General features: G+C 42.7%; 4 protein-coding genes across 6 annotated transcripts; 1 reads left to right on the forward strand and 3 right to left on the reverse strand.

Moving 5' to 3' along the window:
- Positions 1-833: 833 nt before the first annotated feature.
- Positions 834-5,196, forward strand: trmt10b (tRNA methyltransferase 10B). Of its 2 annotated transcripts, XR_014596595.1 has the most exons (9): positions 834-1,176; positions 1,617-1,725; positions 1,835-1,968; positions 2,051-2,203; positions 2,355-2,433; positions 2,760-2,827; positions 2,948-3,071; positions 3,149-3,656; positions 3,760-5,196. XR_014596595.1 is itself a non-coding variant. In XM_084002928.1 (8 exons), exons 1-8 carry the CDS (start codon positions 997-999, stop codon positions 3,283-3,285), a joined length of 984 nt encoding a protein of 327 aa, XP_083859054.1. In that variant the 5' UTR covers positions 834-996; the 3' UTR covers positions 3,286-5,196. The 2 variants fall into 2 exon arrangements, 1 of the variants encoding a protein (XP_083859054.1); XM_084002928.1 differs by having other exon boundaries at positions 3,149-5,196.
- Positions 5,197-8,547: 3,351 nt separating this feature from the next.
- On the reverse strand, positions 8,548-10,850 carry cxcl19 (chemokine (C-X-C motif) ligand 19). The gene is made up of 3 exons (XM_084003180.1): positions 10,685-10,850; positions 9,915-10,050; positions 8,548-9,034 (listed from the first exon to the last, which is right to left on the reverse strand). Exons 1-3 carry the CDS (start codon positions 10,734-10,736, stop codon positions 8,905-8,907), a joined length of 318 nt encoding a protein of 105 aa, XP_083859306.1. The 5' UTR covers positions 10,737-10,850; the 3' UTR covers positions 8,548-8,904.
- Positions 10,851-13,518: 2,668 nt separating this feature from the next.
- On the reverse strand, positions 13,519-15,341 carry LOC311009106 (uncharacterized protein; the record flags this gene model as incomplete). Its single annotated transcript, XM_084003080.1, has 3 exons — positions 15,028-15,341; positions 14,396-14,605; positions 13,519-14,280 (listed from the first exon to the last, which is right to left on the reverse strand). The coding sequence occupies exons 1-3, from the start codon at positions 15,160-15,162 to the stop codon at positions 13,519-13,521; spliced, it is 1,107 nt and encodes a 368-aa protein (XP_083859206.1). The 5' UTR covers positions 15,163-15,341.
- Positions 15,342-18,079: 2,738 nt separating this feature from the next.
- On the reverse strand, positions 18,080-19,943 carry LOC311009011 (C-X-C motif chemokine 11-1-like). 2 transcript variants are annotated; one of them, XR_014596602.1, is made up of 5 exons: positions 19,744-19,943; positions 19,477-19,585; positions 19,264-19,344; positions 18,591-18,737; positions 18,080-18,549 (listed from the first exon to the last, which is right to left on the reverse strand). XR_014596602.1 is itself a non-coding variant. In XM_084002988.1 (4 exons), the coding sequence occupies exons 1-4, from the start codon at positions 19,808-19,810 to the stop codon at positions 18,656-18,658; spliced, it is 339 nt and encodes a 112-aa protein (XP_083859114.1). In that variant the 5' UTR covers positions 19,811-19,943; the 3' UTR covers positions 18,080-18,655. The 2 variants fall into 2 exon arrangements, 1 of the variants encoding a protein (XP_083859114.1); XM_084002988.1 differs by having other exon boundaries at positions 18,080-18,737.
- Positions 19,944-21,488: the final 1,545 nt, after the last annotated feature.

Here is a 21,488-nt window from a genome sequence, read left to right on the forward strand (position 1 = left end):
GAATCCCACATCTGACGTCACACCACCACACAAGAACAGCTACATATCTAAGCAGCGGACAAAAAAATAGAATACAAGCCACTGTATAATAAGATATACATTATTTCTTTACATTATAAAATACATACAATGCCGTCTGGCGGCATTTCCATCACCCCCAGTCTCTCATTGGCTGCCGAACGCCATGTGACGCGGTGTTAGCTTCTAATGCTAACAACAACGGGGAACATTTTCATACATTTAGAGGCGATATCCTGGAAATTCATCGTGTGGCGTACCTTATTTAAGCGCTGGTGTCACGTGAAGTCAATATAGGATACTAGAACATTATTCTACCACGGTAAAAGGCGAGAGAAAATGCAACTTTGACGTTAAGAAAGCGCTAGATACGAATGGTCCGCCACTTTTTGGCTTCCGACTGGAAACGAAGCCAACATAATGCGACACGAAAAAAAGGCCAACTACAAATATTTTCAAAACGTTTTAAGGACTAAGTCTAAATGGAGACAACCATTTTACAACTTTATCTGCGACTCAATATTGATTAATAAAGTTTCCTATGGTGCGTGTTGGTATTGATTAAACGTATTTGGACTTGTATCTGCATTATACTGCCCTCTTCTGGCGCGTTGGCGGAAATGTAAACAGCTACGTATTCGGTGTGTTTTAGCAGTTATTTTAAACAACACAAACAACACAGAACCCTAACTATGGGACGTGTGGTTGACTGAACGGAACCCCATCGTTTATTTTCCTCAAAAAACCCTCAGAACTTCATCCTCTGGGACACTCCCCTTTGTTTACTCTGACGTCATCCACACGCGCCGCTCAAGCGGAAGCGACACCCGAGACTCGTTTTTCTACCTTCGGATCACTAATATGTTGCTTTTTTTTATGTGTTATTTAGTGGAATCAAACCGATCTCCGTCCTTTATCGAATAACTAGAGAATGTCTGCACTTTCACATAAGAAACGAACGTTTTTTTATTTTCGGTAATGCGTCCGAAGTCCGTAAAGAGTAGGAGCAAGCAGGACCACGCTGAAATGGCACACAATGACCCGGATGTGTGTGAAACGCACCTGAATGGACTTTCAGAGGAGATGGACCTGCTTCAAATAGACGTGGAGGCCGATGAGGTGGAATGCAGGCCAGGGAGGGAAGCTGCACGGTGTTCAGTAGGTTTGACTACTTGGCCCTCATTTTAAATAAGCCCTACTTAACACATCATTAGATCCATTCATTACATATTAATTATTTAAAAAAAAACAATCAACATCAGGAATCCAGGGTTCTTTCCAACCACAATAAAGCTTAATAAAATATTTTTTTTTCATCTGAAGCGTATGCATCACAAAGTTGAATGTAATAAATGATCAGAGTGCCTGAGATCTCCAAAAAGATCTTATTCAGATCATAGCAGGATGATTCACAGTGGGTTTCTTTTATAGAGCTTTTAAAATATTTTCAAAGCCCTTCAAAGAAGATAAAATGTAAAAAAATCCATTGTTTATCAAGTTAAACAGCAACCACATGTCCATCTTATATACAGATACTGTAGCTGTTATTTTTGCAGTTTGTCTGAAAATACTTGAGCACGTCCCTTTTTAACGAACAGAGGAACGTGGCGAGGAAGCAGCGGCACTGGGAGAGGCACATGGCAGCCAGGAGAAGCAAGAGGAGAGAGGAGAAGCAGAGGAAGAAGCTCAACCGCCAGCAGGACTCAGGTGCAGATCAAGAGACTCATCTGAGGTGAAGAGTAACTTAGTCTCACTTAAGTTACTGCTGTAACCACAACACCTGTCTTTACTGTGGGGTGTGTTTTTGGTCACGCAGGTGCCGGCGCAGACAACCCCCAGTTCACCAAACGGGTCATGAAAGCGATCGCCAAAGAGCGTTTGGCCGAGGCTCAGTCCACGGGGTTCAAACTCTGCGTTGACCTGAGCATGACCGACAGCATGTCTGACAAGGTAAGCCTCCAAGCATGGACTCTCAAACGAGTGGCGGCCGTGCTGATCGTCCTCACTTGCGTGTGTTTTGTTTGCGGCCCAGGAGTTAAGTCGCCTGGCCGGCCAGCTGAGGAGACTCTACGGCTCCAACAAGAAGGCGACTCGGCCGTTTCACCTTCTCCTCACGGACCTGCGGGAGGACGGCCGTCTCTACAGGGAGTGCCTCCGCATGAACGAAGGCTTCCTCCGTTACATGGTGACTTCGTGTTTTTGACATTCACACACATTCACATTCTGAGTATTTTAATCCTACATCTTAATACATAGAATCTGGATCGGGAATAGTTTGAATATTTAGCAAGAGGCTCCGATTAATATACTTTATTACTGCCGTTTTGTATTTTCAGATGGACATAACGGATGAAAGCTGTCTGGACCTTTTCCCTCCAGAAAGCATCGTCTACCTCACACCAGACGCCGAAGAAGGTTTGATGAACAAAACAGAAGCTGGAGCTTAAAGATAGAACTACTGTTATTATTATCATTATTAATATTTAATACCTTGAGCGATGAGGTGGAAAGGATGCAGTAGTGTTTTTTCTTTCTTCTCTAAAAAAGAAGGATTTATACACCACAAAGATTTTAGTTTAAATGCACCTTTTGGCCAGCAGGCGGCATAATGTGACCATAACTAACCGTGCAACTCCTCCTACTGCTCCTGTTAATAAGACTTTGCTGAGTAATGTTTTCAAACATGCATATTGTGCCTTTTCCTTTTAGATTATCTCTGATAACATTTTTCGTAATTTCAGCTTTAGAAACGGTGGAAGCCGACAAGGTGTACGTCCTCGGCGGCCTGGTGGACGAAAGCATCCAGAAGGTGTTGTAGATTAAGATCACAGATTATAACGGCACGACGCCAACGTTTGCTCTGAATGCAGAATCACTGCGTTACGTCAATGCACGTGTGATTATGTAACTGGCGTCTCTCCCCCTGCAGAAGCTGAGCTTCTCGAGGGCCAGAGAGCTGAGCGTCCGCACGGCGAGGCTGCCGATAGACGAGCACATGGTGAAGAAGAGCAACGGCAAGAATTTCCACTCAAAGATCCTGGCTGTTAATCAAGGCGAGTGATCGCATGTCACTTAATTGGCAGGACTAGTGTGTTTGTTAATAATCGAGTCGCTCTCTGTGTGTCCGCAGTGTTCGACATCTTATTGACTTTCTGCAACACCGGCAGCTGGACGGACGCCCTGCAAGCATGGTTCCCCCAGGGGAAGGGTTACGTTGTTGCACCTGCGGATTCCCCTCCACTTCCTGTCCCTCCACCGCAGACTTAGGCTGTATCCGAAACCGCATACTATACTGCTAGTACGTACTGATTTGGCCAAAATGTAGTATGCAGTATGCAGTATGCAAACAAAAGCAAAATCTGCAGTATGCGAAAAGTTCCCGGATGTCGTACTGATTCGGAGAATATTTCCAGTATGCATCCGACCAGTCTACTCTGCCTACTGTTTCCCACAATGCAATGCGCTGGAGCCTGGATAAATCGAGTAATGACGGAGCAAGAGAGCGTTTCCAGGGGAATACAAACGCCGGAGCTGGGACGAAAAAAAAAAAAAAAAACGCCGGAGCAGTACAGCTTTTATATTTGTTTACATAAGTACAGTGCATAGGCTACTTGATTATTGTGACGAACGCTATATGGGTACAATAGAAATCCAGGCTGTTGTACATATGAAATGAAAAAAAGTACTGTTAATAATTCAAACTTTTTTTATTAATATTTGGTGATTTCTGTACATGCAGAGCTCCCGAGACAGCGCTATATACTGTATACTGTCCACTACAAACAGCGGTTAAGATAACTGGCTTGCTGTCTCCCCCGGGACGACGACGCATGTTGGCCGGCGGAACACCTCTGGAGACGGGCAGCTGCCTCTGAGACGACCCGCTCCTTCCGGAGCTTCACTTCTCCGAAAACATCGAGGCAAATTACTAAACAGCCGTCATTTGGGTAAACTAACCGCACATTGGGGATCTAAACGGTTACTTTCTCGCATGAAAAAATATTAAAATGTAATAAAGTGACATAATAACAGCGCTACAGCGGGAAATAAAACAGCTTTGCGCCTGTTTTACAACTACCGCTGCCGGTCGCCACGAAATGCATTCTGGGAAACTTGCATACTGCATACTGCGGCGTGAACGGCGTCGGTCTGCTGAAGTAGCATACTGAATCCCACATTCAGTACGCAGTATACAGTATATACTAACGCAGTATGTAGTAGGCAGTACGGTAGTATGCGGTTTCGGATACAGCCTGGTTGGTGGAATAGTCTTTTTAACGGAGGAAGTTCCCGAACTGAGTGGCCGCCATGATAAGAGCCGTTCAAATCTCTTAATTGCAAAGGAGCGAAGCTGCGACGCTTCCTTATCCGAGGACACAAGAGAGCTTCCTTCACCGAAGGAAAGGAGATCACGCCGTCCCACAATTCCTTGCCAGAACGACGTTTAAAGTGACGCATGAAGATGAAAACAAACGATATGCATATTTAACTTTCATGCAGACGTAATTGGACTTGTGTTGATTAATGTGAGTGGACTGGGAAAATCATTTAATTAGTATTTATCTACTTCAATCATGACACAAATGTTTAAAAAAAACAACAACATGAAAGTAAAATCATATTTGTGATATTTAAGATGAACTGAAAGGTTAAATTGACGTTATTACAGTGTTTCCATATTTTCCCCCGAGGTCAAGGAGAAGGCGTTAAGAAAAGGCGTTGGGATCATTGAGTCGATACAATGCGATAAATGCCTCGTTAAGGAGAAATAACATCTCTTTGTATTGATTGCATTGCAACCAAAACAAGCCACGATGATTTTTCACACTTGCACAATGTTGCCATGTGATGCAGGTGTGAGCCTGCAGAGATGACGTGCGTCCATTAATTCTAACGAAGCCAGTGATGCACAGTGATTAACGAACACGTTGTTAAACATCCGAGCCAAGATTTCTGTTCACTTTCTCAAATGTTTTTTTTTCTTTTTGCCAGAAAATCTGATTTTATTGTGATATCTCCAAACCTGTCCCTTTAATTTTAGATAAAAATGTTGATTATTAAGTGACGTATGAAAGCTGCTAGTTAAGAAATGATGTAAAAAGTGCGTCGGTGGACACTCTTTGTTCGGCTCGCTGTCCTTGCACTATTGTATTATTGTACATTATATTGTATATTGTTTGTCCAGCTCATTAAAAGGGTGATTTCAGATCGGACGGAAGTGTCGTCTCACTTTGTTACAAATTCAGTATTTGTGGGCGTGAGGTTGAATACTTTACAAACACAGCGGGTATTTCTCGTACATATTTGACCAATAAATCCTACGTTCTCATGGAAAAATTAAATTGTATCCGAATTCACAAGCTTATTAAAAATGATAACTTAAACATGACGAGCTGCAAAGGTTTCCACTGTTCCCCAGTGACCTTGTGGCAGGATGTAACACGTCCCTCGAGGACTCACGCCGTGCCCTTTAGTGACACGAGAGAGTGAATTATTTCCCAATTCTAGTCACTTACACGGAAAAGTGACAGCGTTCTCGTTTCCCTCTTCGTCTTGAAGCGGTTTCATAAGGATTTGAAAGGTTCCATCACGCCTTTGACTGGCGTTGTGAAATGTTGCCCCTAATTATGGTGTCAGAAGTACAGACTTCCTGTATACTCAAGTAGGGTAAAAGTAGAAAGTACTCATTTGAATGATTTACTTGAGTAAAAGTGAAGAAGTACATGCTCCGACATGTACTCAAAGTCAAAAGTATTTCTACTGGCTGTTTTTGTATTTTGCTAAACGCCTGAAACGGAATTGCGCCAACGTTTTTATCATTTAATCAGAATCCGTTTCTTTATCTTGTTGCGGTGTGTCATAAAGGTAACCAACACACCCGGAGGAAGTGGAGATATCTTGATAACTGTAACTGAAGGAGGTTAAAAGTTGCCTGAAGGGACTTCAAGTATGGACAGGTCTTGATGCCATTGAACTCCATCCAATGAATGAATGAGTGATGGGTGGTGAGGCTGTGTGTGCCTGTTGGAACAGACACATAATTGATCCCACTGACATGTGTGAGAAGATCTCAACGAGGCTTTGAAGAACGGTAGCATTTACCCTTTACTGAGAAAGTCAAACCCTCCACGGAGACGAACCGTAGCTTTGATCCCCAGACTTTCACCACCTGCTGTACCTTGAGCGTGACCCCTGAACCCCGCCGAGCTCTCTGGTGGCCAGGTGGCCAGCTTCCAGGTGTGAATTTGGCTGAATATATAGATAAATATTCTCTTTGGTGGTCAGCTTCCATGTGTGAATTTGGCTGAATATATAGATAAATATTCTCTTTGGTGGTCAGCTTCCATGTGTGAATTTGGCTGAATATATAGATAAATATTCTCTTTGGTGGCCAGCTTCGGACTTCCTTCTCCAAACACAACAAGCTGCGGCAAAAATGTTCCAATCTGGTGATCTGGCTCTGGCTGGACGACGCTGTTGCATCCATTCTTTACTTTCCCAGGGAGGATCTTGACTCACACAGTAGATCAGCACAGCACCGATTCTTTGGAAATCCAAAACGGAGCCAGCGGTCCTTTAGATATTTTTTTCAGATGTCGCAATTCGGTCAAGGGGGGGGGGGGGTTCGGCGTTGGTTTATAGCAAACGTTTCAAATATTTCTAGCCACGACATTTTCATCACCACACGGTGATCTGGACACTTTTCAGCAGATCGGCCACCGTGAGATGTTAGACAGACATTCGTGGTTCCTAGAGGATGTACCCCGATGACGTCCAGATGAATCATTAACTTTAAGGGACTGGATTAAAGACTGTCCCAAAGCAAAAAAAAACTCAGAAGAATGGCAATTCTGACCAGAGGACAGGAGTTGTCGTAACAAATCCAGGAACAAGAGGGAGAAGGACACATGGGAGAGGAGGTTGGTGACTAAGCAGAGAGATGGAACAGGGACTGGACATGGGTGAGCAAAACACACATGCAAACACACACCAGAGAAAATAGGCATTTTCAGGGTGTCACTTTTGACCCAACTCCTCCTTTTGTATGAATACACATGGGATTTAAAGTGTGATCATCCTCACTCTGTTGTTCAACAGCTAACAACCTTTGCAATGCAAATCGTAAAGGGGGGGGGGAGGTTACACACAGACACATTGACGATTAACATTGCACTGAATGCATCACACTCACAGCTGGTAAAGATTTTGAGACACAATGGCTTAGAGGATATGAGTCAGATTTGTTAACTGGTGATTATTTATTTTAGGTCGACAATTCACTTTGGTTTTCAGAAAGTGAACAGGCATGCCAGGCTGACACGGTGGCACTGCTGACGTTTTTAGCAGCACAAGGCCACAAAGTCAGCCTCTCAAAATTGTAGTGGGTAAAACAGGAAGTAACCTGTGTGCCTCCGACCCGTGTCGGGAGAAGACAAGGAATCCAGCCAACTTATGCTATGCTTGACTACTGCATTAACCTCTCCAACTCTCAAGTCTGTCCACACACAGGGCAGAGCAGCCCTAGCACCCCCTTGCAAGGACCACTACAGCCTGGAGACTGGCTGGTGATAAAAGACTGCAGGAGACGTCGCTGGAGGGAACCACGCTGGACAGGACCATTTCTGGTACTCCTGATAACCAACACGGCTGTGAAGATCGCAGAGAGAGCCACCACTCAAGGCAGAGATCCGGACGGGGGGAACAGACCCGCAACCCTACGAGGAAGAGAAGAAGAAGACCCAGCAAAGAACCACAGGAGCGACTGCTGTGATGCCGACGGACAACAATGGCTGTGTGACCAATTTGGTCCGTGGGGAACAGTGGTGGTCCAGTTTTCCAGCCGTCTTGACGGTGCTCTGTACACTTCTGTGGACCGGCATTTGTGCTCCGACGTGCATAACAACACCGACGAAGCAGGAAAGATAGTTGAGCAGTACGTTCAGCTCTGCACCACGGCTTGGGATAAGAAGGAACACTCTCGAAAAGGACGAAAACAGATCATTGAACAATCGTATCTCCTGACCGAAAGAAATAAAATTGTATAAGACAGAATATAAATCCAGCAACTTATATTAGTAACGATTTAGATTTCTGTAACCCCAATGTGATCCTTCTATGGCAGTACCTATTGATTGTTGATTTAATTGTTTGATTTACAAATTAATCAAAAGGGGGGAATGTGAGGGAAATTCCTAACAACATCCTGGGGACACATGGAGAAGGGAGCCCCCCTTCTCCATTCTGCAGGATGTCAGACCTGTATGTAGTTCAACTGCATTATAAGTGCCCATAGAAACGGTGACTCTTCAGTCATTCCTGCGTCGCACTGGGGAATGGCTCATGCTGCAGCATTAAAAGATCTTCAGATTGGGATATTATGTCTACTGGTATTTCATTGCCAACTCTCACCTGCACTAGACTAAACTGGTACTTCAGTTGCAACGACAAGGGTATTTAACAGTGAATGTAGTTTGCGGAGCGAAGAAGGAGGGCAGTCACACGACATTTTGCTTTCTACACATATATTTGTGTACACATGAGATTTAACAAAACAATCAGAAATGTCTTGATATTGAATTGTTTTACACATTTCAGGCTACATTCAGTGTCTGCTCTCAAAAAGGTCATTCATCCAAACTTTCTACAGAGAAATGTCACACAGTTAAATACATTTTGCACACAAACTCTCCATCTAACACGACATAATCTATCTTTCTGAGGAAATATTAATCCAGAATATAAGTTATTTAGCCTTAAATATTTTAAATATGAACACACCAACGACAGAAGGAGTTAAGTTAAATATAGTTTTTCACTAAAGTGAAACAGCATGGCTCATAGTTGCAGAGAGGATTTCATGGCGTGTTTTTAGTTAATATCTTGACTTCATGCTTTATTCTTAGGAAGCGCTCCGCTCTGCTGGTGCAACTGTTTCTCCAGGACAAAGTGGATCAGTTTCTTCACCCAGGAGGACCGAGGATTCAGGCACACCTTCTCCCCGTTGGCCAGTCCAGCTCTGGTCAAACAAAGACAAAATACAAGCCTTTTAGAAACACTCGTCACGAGTCACACAGCAACACAAGCCCCTTTCAGGAATTCTCATACACTTAGGATTCATCCATTGTTTTACTTGAGCCCTGTTTTATTTTATTATTGTACTTTGGGGAGCTTTACTCTGTTATATTTACTTTAACATTCTATTTACTTTAACACTGTTGATTATGTTAGCCTTACCGTTACACTGACCCTGCCCAGCACTGCTCGTTCATAGGGTGATTCAAATATTTGTTTTTAAGTCCAAACACTGTGTCTACTACCACAGCCGTACACCAGCACACTGTTTATACTGGTCTAAAGACACCAATGAACTGTATTCTAAATGGTTACAACAATCATCTGCATTATTAAAATAGTTACACATATCCTGTAGACACTTAAGAAGCCATGATATGTGAGAGCACACAGAAGCAGCATTCACTGGAGAGAGGAAGGTCAGGAGAGAACACTGGTTTACTCAGAGGTGAGGGAGTCAGACGAGGAACTTAAACAATGTTTAACAGGGTGTCGATTCCAGGAAACGAGCACGGCAGATTCATTCAGATTGGAAGTAGTGTTTGGTTTGTCGAATGCAGTTACCGCGGCCCCATTTATTTGATTAAAACAAGATGGAAATGAAAAGAGCTTGTGGCAATCCAAAAGAAAAGTCCACGGAAGTAAATAATCCAGTCGTTTGGAAGAAACATCACTTTTTTGTTGAACTATAGTGACATTATTTATTCCAGGATTTGTTTCACTGCCATATTTGTTTCTTCAGTGTTGAATGATGTGTAGTCTTATGATATTAAATAGGACAAGAGGACGTTCCACTAAAGAGTCCAAAGCACGAGAGCACTTACATGACTTCTATGTCCGGGCAGTGAGGCCCTTCAGGGACCAGCTTGATGCTCCTCAGGCTGTCTGGAGGAATGATCCTCGACTCCACCTGAACGCACCGGCAGTGTGTGTTGTAGTCCCTGCTGATCGGCGGCATTCCTGTCATCAGAAAACACGCGGTGAGGCTTACTTATCGTGGACTTGACAGATTTTTAATTAATGATGCTGACCCCCAAGAAAAGTATCACTTTGGAACTGTCAGAACACGCAGATGTTTTCATTCTGGTCTGGAGTGTCTCAGGGTCATTATTTCGCAATGCTAAATGAGGAACAAGACTCTTAAGGTCACTCTGTCCTTGATTTATTGAACTGTGAACTTTGCATAGCCTCACTGTGATGCGAGGTGATTAATACAAGAATCAGCTGCTGATGAGAGCACTTTCTAACGGCTGACTTGCATCACAACTGCCGTCTTTACAAACGGGAACCTCCCTCCTTTCTCTTCCAGTCACCTTCCTGTTTACCACAACTTCAATACTCAAAGTCCAGAAGTCTGACTGGGTTACAGCGACAGTCATCTGAGTTAACTTCAGTGGTACATTAACTGCAAAAATACACTCCTTTGTGTTTTAACTCATTTTAGAAGCAAATAGCAAATATCTTGATGGAACACTTATTATGATTTAATATATCGTGTTATATGACCGACATCGCCCCTCAACGACCCACTACAACCTGAGGTTTTACGTCCCAAACGCACAGAAACCATCCCACAGCGTGGTGGTGCTCTTACCGGTAACGAGGACGAGCAGGGTCCCGAACGCCAGCAGGATGCAGACCTTCATCGTGTTGACTGTGCCGGCTGTTGATCTCTTCAGTGCAGCCGGATACCAAACAGCTCTGGTTATGATTTGTGTACATTCGGACTCTTCCCCCCCGGTATTTATACACACTCTGCGGTTTCACTTTGGTGTGTTCACGTGTGCAGCAGGAGGGAGTCATGGGATGGTGAGTTCAGGGACACGCGAGAGGCCCCGCTGAGGTGAAGCCGCGGCGTACTTGCGGTCGGACGGCCAGAGAACTGAGTCATACAGACGGAGGGTGCATGTCTGGACAGTCAGCCGACGGGTTCGCTTCTCTTCTGCTTGTTATAGCTCTGTAGATTATTATCCAATACTGTGATCTCCCTCCCAGTCAAAAGAGGAATATGATCATAAAAACAGACCAACAGACCCAGCTCTGTAAACAGACTGACCTGTGGCTACCCCACATGATTCTGTGAGGTAGTGTTGTTTGTTTTCCATCTGAGGGACTTTTTGATATACAGCACAGTACAGTTACTATTTCAAACAGTCCATCATTATATCTTCTTTGGTGCTTTGAGGATTTTTTTTCCATTTGAAAACAGAATGAATCAATATTGTTATGTACGCAAAAGGCTCAAATGACTGTTTAAATGTGAAAGGGGTCACTCTTTGTGTCGAACTCAGCTCTATGAAGCATTTTAGCTTCCTTCAGCCCGTTGTTTTGGTATCCTGATGCACAACCGAGAAGCTCAGAGACCTCTGCACGCCACCTGCTGAGCCTGAGAAGAAACACACAGGTTGCAGACGGTGAACATAGTGAGACACACAGCCGTTAAAGAGGCAGGTATTACGTTTCAAACTAGAGCTGGAGCTTAAATGACGCACATTTGTCATGTTGTCAGAAACATGACCCAAAGAGATCAGGTTCCACTTAAATCTGGAAAAATGTACCCTCGGGTGTAAAAGTTCATTAAAACATGGAGCGCATGTCGATCTTGTGTCACTGGAAGCATATGTGTAGCTGTATGTGTTCTCTTTGTCTTACAAATATCATTATTAAAGTCAAAAACAACAAATGCAACTGAGTTGGCATCGTGTAAAAGAAAACATTTGGTTTTAATAGGAATGAAAATAATCACATTCAACACAAGAATGAAAATACAAAACATCTCGGTTCAGTGTGAATAGAAACATTCACATTTTTGGCATTTAAAACAGTCATCTGGCATTCGTTTCAGTTTAAAACACTCGTAAACACAACGTGTTTAATGCTAAATAAGGCTAAGATGAAAGCAATTATTGCGAAAAAGGGTATTAATCTGTTTTCAAAAATAAAAGAAGACATTTGTACAAACTGTGCAGCCACAAAACACCCACTGCAGGAAACCAACATTCATTTATTTGAGGATATAAGTTTGATGCCATTCGTAGATGACGGTTTTACCTGGATTTGTTCACAAAGGATCATCGGTAACATATTATCTGATGACACGCTTTCAGACATGACTTGAGAAATATTGAAGCACGTGTCTTTTTCAGACGTCGGGACATAAATGTGGGACAAAAGCGTGACATCATGTTTCAAGGCCACATGACTATGACATGAAATATTACAGTATGACTTGGCAAAATTCTTCCATCTTTTGAAAAACAACCTTGAGGACTTTTTATGATCATTTTACAACCAAAATCATATAATGAGGGATTTCATCATGTAGTGTGTACCACTGTTGGTTTAAGGTAAATGATTCCTACGACAATGATTTTCCGTCATCAGTGGAGGACAGTAGTTGATACCAAGACGCTGAGCTGAGCTGAAAATGTTTGACTTTAATATCCATGTTGCTCTCAGTGAGTCAAACAGGTTGGAGGAGAGCCAGACACTAACAACAGTTTGAATGTTTACTCAGTATTACAACAGAGGTGTCAGCAATGATGGATGCTCACTTCTTCATTTTAGAAAACAAGACAGACAGACAGACAGACAGTAAGACAGACAGTAAAACAGACAGCCAGTAAGACAGACAGTAAAACAGACAGCCAGTAAGACAGACAGACAGTAAAACAGACAATACAGCCAGACAGAAAGCAAGACAGCCAGCAAGACAGGCAGTCAGCAAGAAAGCCAGCCAGCCTCCAATACAGACAGACAGACAGCAAGCAAGAAAGACAGCCAGCCTACAATACAGACAGACAGCGAGCAAGACAACCAGACAGCAAGACAGCCAGCCTACAATACAGACAGACAGAAAGGAAGACAGCCAGCAAGAAAGCCAGACAACCAGCGAGCAAGACAGACAGCCAGTAAGACAGACAGGAAACAAGACAACCTACCAGCAAGACAGACGTAGACAGACAGCCAGACAATCAGAAAGCAACAGAACCAGCCAGAAAGCAAGAGAACCAGCCAGAAAGCAAGAGAACCAGCCAGACAGAAACAGTTAGACCTGGGTTGCGTTCTTTCCTTTCGTGAAGGGAGGCCTGTTGTCTCTTATGCTAAAGGAGGTCTGAAAGGAAGTATTGAAGCACCTTTCCTTCCCATTTAGAGAATTCAAACAGCTCTTATCATGGCCGTCACTGATTCACCTCCAGGGTTTAATCAGGGATGCAAACAGGTGAAGGGTCAAAAAAGTGAGTACATACCGGCGACTTGTTGGGTGCGTGCGCCGATCCCACGTGAGACCATGGAAGGGGCGCAATGATGAAAAGGGCCAAAGATTTCTATTCCATTCTTTATTGAATTGTAAACATATTAGCAATAGCTAGAGTAACGGATTAATACAACAAACAAAAGAACATTTTCATTGTCATTTTGACAGAATTACTTCTTTTTTTTTGCCACCAGGATCTCGAGTGCCCGACGCCTTTGTTTGGCCGCATGCTTCATTCTTGCCCTCTTTTCGGCTTCAAGTGCAGCCCTTTTACTGTCCTCAGCAGTTTGTGCTTTCTCGTACCCATATTCTTTAGCCCTCTCCATTGCTGAAATCCGGTTCTTTTGGCGTCTAGCCGCATCCTTTGCCCCAGCAGACTTGATGTTTTGACACAGCCTTTGATCCAATTTCCCATATTTGGGATCGTCCCTCTTAAAAATTTGAGTGGCGGACATGTTGCCTGATTTTAGTGTGTATTTAACAGTTTGGAATGCATTAAATGTAGGGATAGCCATGTTGCTGCTCTTTGGGTCAATAATGTCCCCCATAAGGTTGAAGGAGGCCTCCACCAATGGGCCATGAAAGATGGAGAGGGCGGCTTTCACGACTTTGCTCAATGCAGGGAACTTTTGAGAATTGAAGACCTTGGCCCACCAAGTGACCATGTCCTCTCCCTCACTGAATGAGGCCAAATCTGGAGACACACTGTACCCCATTATTTCTAGGTGGACATCACTTTCAGGGTCTGTGAAGTGTTGAAGGTTGGTGGCCAGCTTCTTCAAATGGATCACAGCTTGCGAGTGACCTCTGAGGATGGGGTCTACAGCAGAGAGGGATTGTAGGATGGGGTTCTCCAAAGGTAGTTTCTTTTGTAGATATAGGCCAGTTGTGATGTAGGCCTGCGAGACCGACTCCAGGAATGTCTTGAGGAGCTAAAGTGAACAAAACCAATGCATTAACATTGACCATATATTGAAAGAATAGGCCAATATCATGTCCGAACTGTTGTTAATGCAATGTAAGAGGTCATTTTGAGAGTATACTAACAGGATGTCGAGGACTCTTGGTTCTGAATGAATCCGCCTCTCTTCCAACATAAAGCTGGGCGAAAGGGAGCATCTTTCCCTCAATCACGAGGTTTGCCATCTCTTTAGGAGTTGCATCCTTTAGGTGCTCAGCTCTGATAAAACAACTCATGAAGAGTTTGAACAACTCTAGCTGCCTATCGTGAAGCTTGTGCACCAAGGTTTGGCTCCCCTGGAAAATATTTCAACAAATATCATGTTAGGTTATGCGCCAACATTTTGCTCCCCTGATATTTCAAAAAGCTAAATGTGGCTTTCAGTCATGCTGTCCTGTTCCAAAGCAAGTGAACCCCAGACAAGAATAACCACTTTTTGAAACAGTGTTAATATTGTCTTTTGCCAGTATGTTATGCAGATATCCCAAGTAGGCCTAAAATACACTGACATGTGGACATGTAGAGACACACAAATTCTGGGCTTCTTAAATCTATGAATTTATTCTAAACATATTTCAGTGTTGGTCACCATTACTTGGCACGCCTACATAACACACTGTATGTGCTTACAACATGTAGACTGGAAAGGATTACTTTAATTTCTCTGACTTTAGAGCAGCTATTTATATTAGTTTGACCAAATGCTACCAATACCAACCTGGAAAACCATGACATACTCCTTCAGGATGGCGAGCACACCCTGATACACACTCAGCTGTAGCTCAGTTTTTGTGTCCTCAAACCAAATCTTAGAGTTCACCCTTGTCTTTCTGTCTTTCCCTAATTGTGTCATAGCTAAAAGAGAATAGAATAGGTAAAATGGTAAAGTAAAATTAGCTTTTGGCACAAATCCAATTAAAAATGTCAAGATGTGTCAGCAATACTGTACAGGAGGACTGTTTTATGACATGTTAACATACTTGATACTTATAGATTGATTGATTACACATAGTGTTTCTACCTAATATTGTATCTTTCACATTCAACAGTTTATACCTTCATTTTCCTTCCAAGACCATGGAGAAACTATAGTTTCACAATTCAGATAAATTTAATTAAAAGTACTTTTCCAATGTGTTCAAACTAATGCATGCTCAGGAGAACCCTACCTTTCTTGTTAAGGTCCCCATGCAGAGAAAAGATCCGCTGTTGTGCCTTCTCGCTTACGTTGTGTTGTCTGAAGAGCGCCTCCAGAGGGTCCCTGTAAAGCGCCTTGTCCTCTGCACTCAGGAAGCCATAATATAGCACCTTATATGCAGGCAGCAGTCTCTTTGTGGCGATGCTCACATTATATGCAGAGAGCCAGCGATGCTGCACAAACCTCTGAGGATTGGTGGCAGGGATATGCATGAACTGACACACTTCCTTGAGGTACATCACCTACGAAAGTTAAAAATAAAAAATGACTCGCCTGTACAACTACAATGTATACATCGCCTGTACAACTACAAAATGCATACCTGATCTGGAGACCACTGATGATCTGTGTGCAGATCTGAAAATAGCTTCTCAAGGAAGAGGTTAAAAGGCTCCGCAAATTTTTTGGCTGCATTGTGGATGTGATGGCAACTGTCCCCATCTATGTCCAGCAAAGTTGGGCAGAGTGAATGGCGGATCCTGGTCTCCAGACCTGACTTGCTCCCTCGCATGACACTGCACGAATCCATCATGATGCTCACCAGATTTTGCCACGGAATGCCAATTTCAATGAAGAAGTCAGTGAGAGACTTTTCCAAGCTGGCAGCAGTCACTTTCTGGACTTCAAGAGAGCCAAGATGCTCTACGACCACCTTCTCCTTATCCTCATGGTAGTAGCTAACCAACATTGCAAGTACTTTCTTGTTGCTGTTACAGGTGCTTTCATCTATGTTAAGAGAAAAGGGACATCTATTTAGCTGATAAACTGTCCTTTCAGAGAAAGTACGTGCAAGGCCATTAACCATTTTGTATGTGGCTGCTGTGCGTGACAGTTTTAACTGTGCCAAAGCCATCTTGTCAAGTGCAAGAGTCTGGGCCAAATTAACAAGGACGGGAGCAATTGATAATGGAAGGGACTGCTCTGCAATGACTCCCAGAACCATAGCCTAAAAAGGGAAACAATGGAGTAAATTACACTAAACACATTCTCAGAGACCAATATGCTTTTGCTTCAAGAAAATAATATACTTAAAAGTTGTCTTCTACACTTTTGCATAGGCCTACAACACTTTCCCTTTATGCTTCCTTAACAACCTTGCCTACCTCTGCGTTAGCTATGCGATCAGATGTGGGCACAGGGGTCAGAATCTGCTCCCTTATCCTTTCAGGTCCTTGTGCTGGTGCTGGCCTTTCTTCTGTAAGGACCGGTGCCACACTACGTGTTGTGATAATGTCACGTAATTTTCGAACATGGCATTCAGTCTTGCAGTGTGCCACTAGTGCTTGGGACCCTCTGTTCGAATAATTGATCTCCCTCATGCATAGTGTACACCTGCCATGGCCTTTCTTGTCAATTTTTTTGATACAATGAGACAATGGGAAAATGTGTGTCTTTGTTTCAATAGTGGTTGAGATTTCCAACTTCAGCCAGTTCCAGTTCCAGCTGCACTTGCACCCTAAATCCACCTGCTTCACAGACAAAGCCTCATCCTCATTTAATTCCCTCATTCTGAAAATAACAGAAGAGGAAACAAAAAAACATCATACCATTTGAATTGTAACATTATCAGATGTGCCATGTAAACGCAGCTAGTGTTATCTCTAACTATGCAGGTCTATGCGCTAGCTAACATCAGCTCAAGTTAACTGATAATATCAGTTAACATCTTAGCACGTTAACACGTTAGCTAAGCATCTTAGCATCTTAACACGTTAGCATGGATGAAAATGACCGATGTTGTCCGATGTTCAATACCAGGACATAAATCCCGAAAAGGCGGAGAGAAACGGGGAGATTTCCTGTGTGGCCATCAGTTTGATTGATATCGGCCTTCCTTAATTTTTTATCTTTATTTATGTATTTATTTAAAAAACCGGGGACGTCTGGTCACTCCATCATGGATACTTCCAAGACAATTAATATTCATGTTAAACTTTCAGCAAAAGACTGCAACCTTACCTTAAGCTCTCATTGTTTACTTTCAGAAACCGGTCGAAAATGTTGAAATTCCCGAGCCATTCAGGGGTAACGGTACATAGAAGCTCACGTTACAAATACTTCAGGTGCTGGTGAATCTTTCTTGTCTCTATGATTGGACGGTAGTTCTGCAGAAGTGGTGTGGGCTACCGTAATGATTAATATACGGGCGCAAGCTCTATTTCTCCGCTTGATAGTTTTTGAATGATCTAGATAGCAGAAACGGTTAGTTACAGGAATGAGGAGTGCGCATGCGCACTCCTCATTCCTTAAAAACAAAAACTCCTCGGATCTGCATGAACCACACAAGTGACCCATTTGGCCGTCAAAAAAGTGAGTCTCACTTAAAAAGTGAGCTGTTTGCAGAGGATCGTCAAAGAGAGTATAATTCTGAGAGCGGGGCATACCTACCAATGGAAAGACCTTCCCATCCGACTCAGATGGATTTTATGTTCAGCACTAATATGCAAATGTGAGCTTCAGACAATGACCACCTGCATCGGCATGTTAGCATCGTCACTGTGAGCACGTGTAGTGTCAGTACAGAGATGCTAGCATGGCTGCTACCTGTAAAATATGATATATGAAAAAGATGTACATGTTTGTTTGGTTGTCGTTTTATAACAAAACCAGATTTATTGCAGTTTTTCCATCACCTCATCGAGAGCATTACATGTCAAGAGTTATACAGTATGATGTATACACACATAAATACACAATAATTAATTATTTGTAATATAAAAAGATAAGGTTACATTCACATTTCAATCATTAATAACATTCATTTCATATTTCAGTTTGAATAAGATTACAGTTTTAAACTGTTTGATAAGATAACTATTGATTTCACAGAAGCTTTGACAGATTGTTGTGAATTGCTACAAGATATAATGAATACCAGCACGGCGATGTGGACACGTGCAGTTCAGATATTTCGGGCGGATATAACTCTCATCAGTGCATGTTAAACACCTTTTCCCAGATGAAGATTCTTCATGTTCACTTTTAGTTCCTCGTATGTAGAGCTCAATAATAACAATACCCCCTGTTTCAGAAACGTACCGCCTGTGTTTGATTTAGTAGAAACAAGCAGACAACATCGCCACGACTTTGGGAAAGTGTACAAATTTGCAAATTGGGTTCCTCAGCTCTAACGATGAACACGTGCGTTTTACGGTGCTGTTGGTTTCACGGGGCCCGATGCTGGGGTTGTTTCGTTTGCGGTGGCGTCCATCGCTTTGAGTGCTCTTTGCCTGTAAAGAAATCAGATATCATAATTAACATTTATTTTGAAATATCAGTCAATATCAGTTTCCAGTCTTTTAGGCTTGTAAAAATGCAGCTACTCGATTCTCTGCTTTCATAATATTTAACATACTTGTACAACGCCAGTAATGCACTTGAAACGGGGCTTCACGTACTTTCCACCCGTTTGTAAAAACAAATGTCTACTTGTGACCTCATCATCTAATTCAAACAAGCTCCCCCTTCTATTAATCATGGTTTGACCACTCCGATGTATCTTGAAACCCCTTGATGGGGTCCGGACCCCCGGGATTAGGAGCCACTGCTCTAAAAGTTGTTAGCAAATCAACATTTTTGTGTAACTGCAGTGTGATAAAATGCATTAAATGCAATGCGGTGGTTTAAAACCCTGCTCATTAGAAGCCTGTACGTCACCTGTCGTCACACCCATATTTGCTCGCACTTTATTTGGCGATTTCTCTCTCAACTTATTACATTATTTCACGCTGTGTTGAACAAAAACTTTGGACTTACAGCTGTATTACTCGCAGGACTCTTTCGGTGAATTTTTGATTGGGGTCAAGACACCGTTTGCTCCCATCTGTCAAGACGGCACTGGAGGAGAAAGAGGAAAACACCTTCAATGTAAGACGACTCTCTAAGAAAGAAATACACCCAATTCATTAGAAAATCAACCATATAGAATAGATACTACTATGCTATGGTCATATAAGTGCAGATGCTTACATGACTTCTCGCTTGTTGCAGTATGGACGAGGCGCGTACTCTTCCACATCAGCGATGAGAGAAGGGTTCATGGACTTGCACGTTCTTACACAACGGCATTTCACAATACCTGCAAAAAGTAAACAGTTGGATTAATCTATGGAATAGCTGCAGTTCCACATTTTCCATCTTCCTTGCAAAACACAGATTAGAGCTCCAGCTCCTGCAAAGCCACATAAATGTACACCAAACAATGCTTTCCACAAATTGGTAAATTAGCACACTTACGTGATGTCGTGCAAACGACAGAGAAGGCCAGGAGAGCGATGCACTGGAGGGCAGTATTCATCTTCATCTTGGGTGATGTGGATTAGCGAGTGGTCTTCAAAGAGGAATCGCTGTATCTCTCGAGTTGCAGAGCCTTTGCGGTGATTATCCTCTCCTCGGAGTGTATATTCGTCTCTGAGGGTGCAAGAATGTGAGACCCATGTTTCCCACACTTCCCTTTTATACCCTTGAACCCATGCGTGGACTCAATTCCAGAGAACTGGGTTTGAAAAAAAAAGGAAAGAAGCTCCTGTTACCTCACCCGTTGGAATCAGTTTCACATGAGTTGAGTCATGATTTCATGTCGGCCTGAATCTTTTCTAAATCAATGCTGCCGATTGTGCCAGGCTTTTGTCCCTAATTTTGTTCATCCTAAGTTTCTTTCTTTAGTTTGCAGATGAATTATCAATTGTGATGTTGAAATTATTAGTAGTTGTTAGTAATTAGCATTATATTGAGGAGAATCAATCTCACACTGTCCTCAAGTATAATTAGCAAAGTAATCGAGTTTTTCCAGTTTATACTACTAATATTGTACTTTTTTTTACTGCACTACATTTATCTGAAAGCTGTCGTTACTTTATAGATTTGGATTAAATCAATATATAATGAACTAATGAATGATGAGGTGTGATTATAGATTACGCTCCCAGCAGGATATAAAGTAGTTAAAATGAGCTTCACCTTAAACCAGCTGCAACATTAATCATATTATTAGTAATATTATTATTACTTTTTCTTTTGGTTCTTTGGGTAGATTTTGATGATGATACCTTTGAACTTTTACTTTTTACTTCACTTTTACAGTGACGTTTGTGAAATTAAATTAAATGCGGTAGCGTACTTCATCGTCATACTCAATAGGCTCACTTCCTGCTGCAGGCCGTCAACATTTGCACATATTCCCAGTAAATTTGCTCCTCCATGCCTGCTGTGAATTGGGTCAGGATTTTTCTGCTATATATGGTCACTCTAATAACATTATTATCTGGTGGGACCACCATGCCTCCTACAGTGCGTCTCCTTCGCATGAAGTTTATAAGGTTGTTGATTGTGGCCTGTGGAATGTTGGTCCGCTGCTGGATATTGGCAGGAAATGGAAGACGCTGCTGTATACGCCTATCCAGAGCATCCCCTAACATGCTCGACGGAGACCATGCAAGAACTGGGATGTTTTCAGCGGCCAGGAATTGCGTACGCAACCTTGCAACATGGGGGTCGTGGATGAATGGACACGGTACCTGTGCATTCAAAATGTGCCTGCCCAGACCTACTGTCTGCACATCTGCACAGTACAGAGAAAACCATCCAAGGTGCCCACAAGCAAACAGTTGTGCAGAAACTCTTTGGTTATGCCGATTGTGGCATCGGCTGCCCAAGTAGGTGGTCTCAGACGATCTTGCCGATGAGGATGCCGGATGAGGAGGTCCTGGACTGGCACGTTTACACCCTGTCTGCGGTTCTGATGCCAGTTGGATGTATTGCCAAATTTTTGGTAGATAAATAAATATTAATTCAACAAGTGACGGGAAAAGCTCTGGGGGACATTCCTGCGGTTGCACACTCCCTCTAATCTGACAACCTCTTTGGCCTTGTGCCTTGTATTGTGACTAGTGCAATAATCATGCTGTCTACAACACCTATCAAGTGGATGGATTATCCCAGCAAAGGAGAGGTGCTCATTAACACAGATTTCTTTGATTTGG

Source organism: Eutrigla gurnardus (assembly GCF_963514095.1).
Source record: "Eutrigla gurnardus genome assembly, chromosome: 23".
Lineage (NCBI taxonomy): Eukaryota > Metazoa > Chordata > Actinopteri > Perciformes > Triglidae > Eutrigla > Eutrigla gurnardus.

Coding starts and splice junctions, on each gene's coding strand:
- trmt10b (XM_084002928.1), top strand. CDS start 997: ATGCGTCCGAAGTCCGTAAAGAGTAGGAGCAAGCAGGACCACGCTGAA. Junction 2,434..2,759: donor CACACCAGACGCCGAAGAAG/GTTTGATGAACA, acceptor TCGTAATTTCAG/CTTTAGAAACGGTGGAAGCC. Junction 2,828..2,947: donor TGGACGAAAGCATCCAGAAG/GTGTTGTAGATT, acceptor CTCCCCCTGCAG/AAGCTGAGCTTCTCGAGGGC.
- cxcl19 (XM_084003180.1), bottom strand. CDS start 10,736: ATGAAGGTCTGCATCCTGCTGGCGTTCGGGACCCTGCTCGTCCTCGTT. Junction 10,051..10,684: donor CCTGCTCGTCCTCGTTACCG/GTAAGAGCACCA, acceptor TTCTGATGACAG/GAATGCCGCCGATCAGCAGG. Junction 9,035..9,914: donor TGCCCGGACATAGAAGTCAT/GTAAGTGCTCTC, acceptor TTGTTTGACCAG/AGCTGGACTGGCCAACGGGG.
- LOC311009011 (XM_084002988.1), bottom strand. CDS start 19,810: ATGAAGATGAATACTGCCCTCCAGTGCATCGCTCTCCTGGCCTTCTCT. Junction 19,345..19,476: donor TGCAACAAGCGAGAAGTCAT/GTAAGCATCTGC, acceptor TTTCTCCTCCAG/TGCCGTCTTGACAGATGGGA. Junction 18,738..19,263: donor GTCCTGCGAGTAATACAGCT/GTAAGTCCAAAG, acceptor ATTTCTTTACAG/GCAAAGAGCACTCAAAGCGA.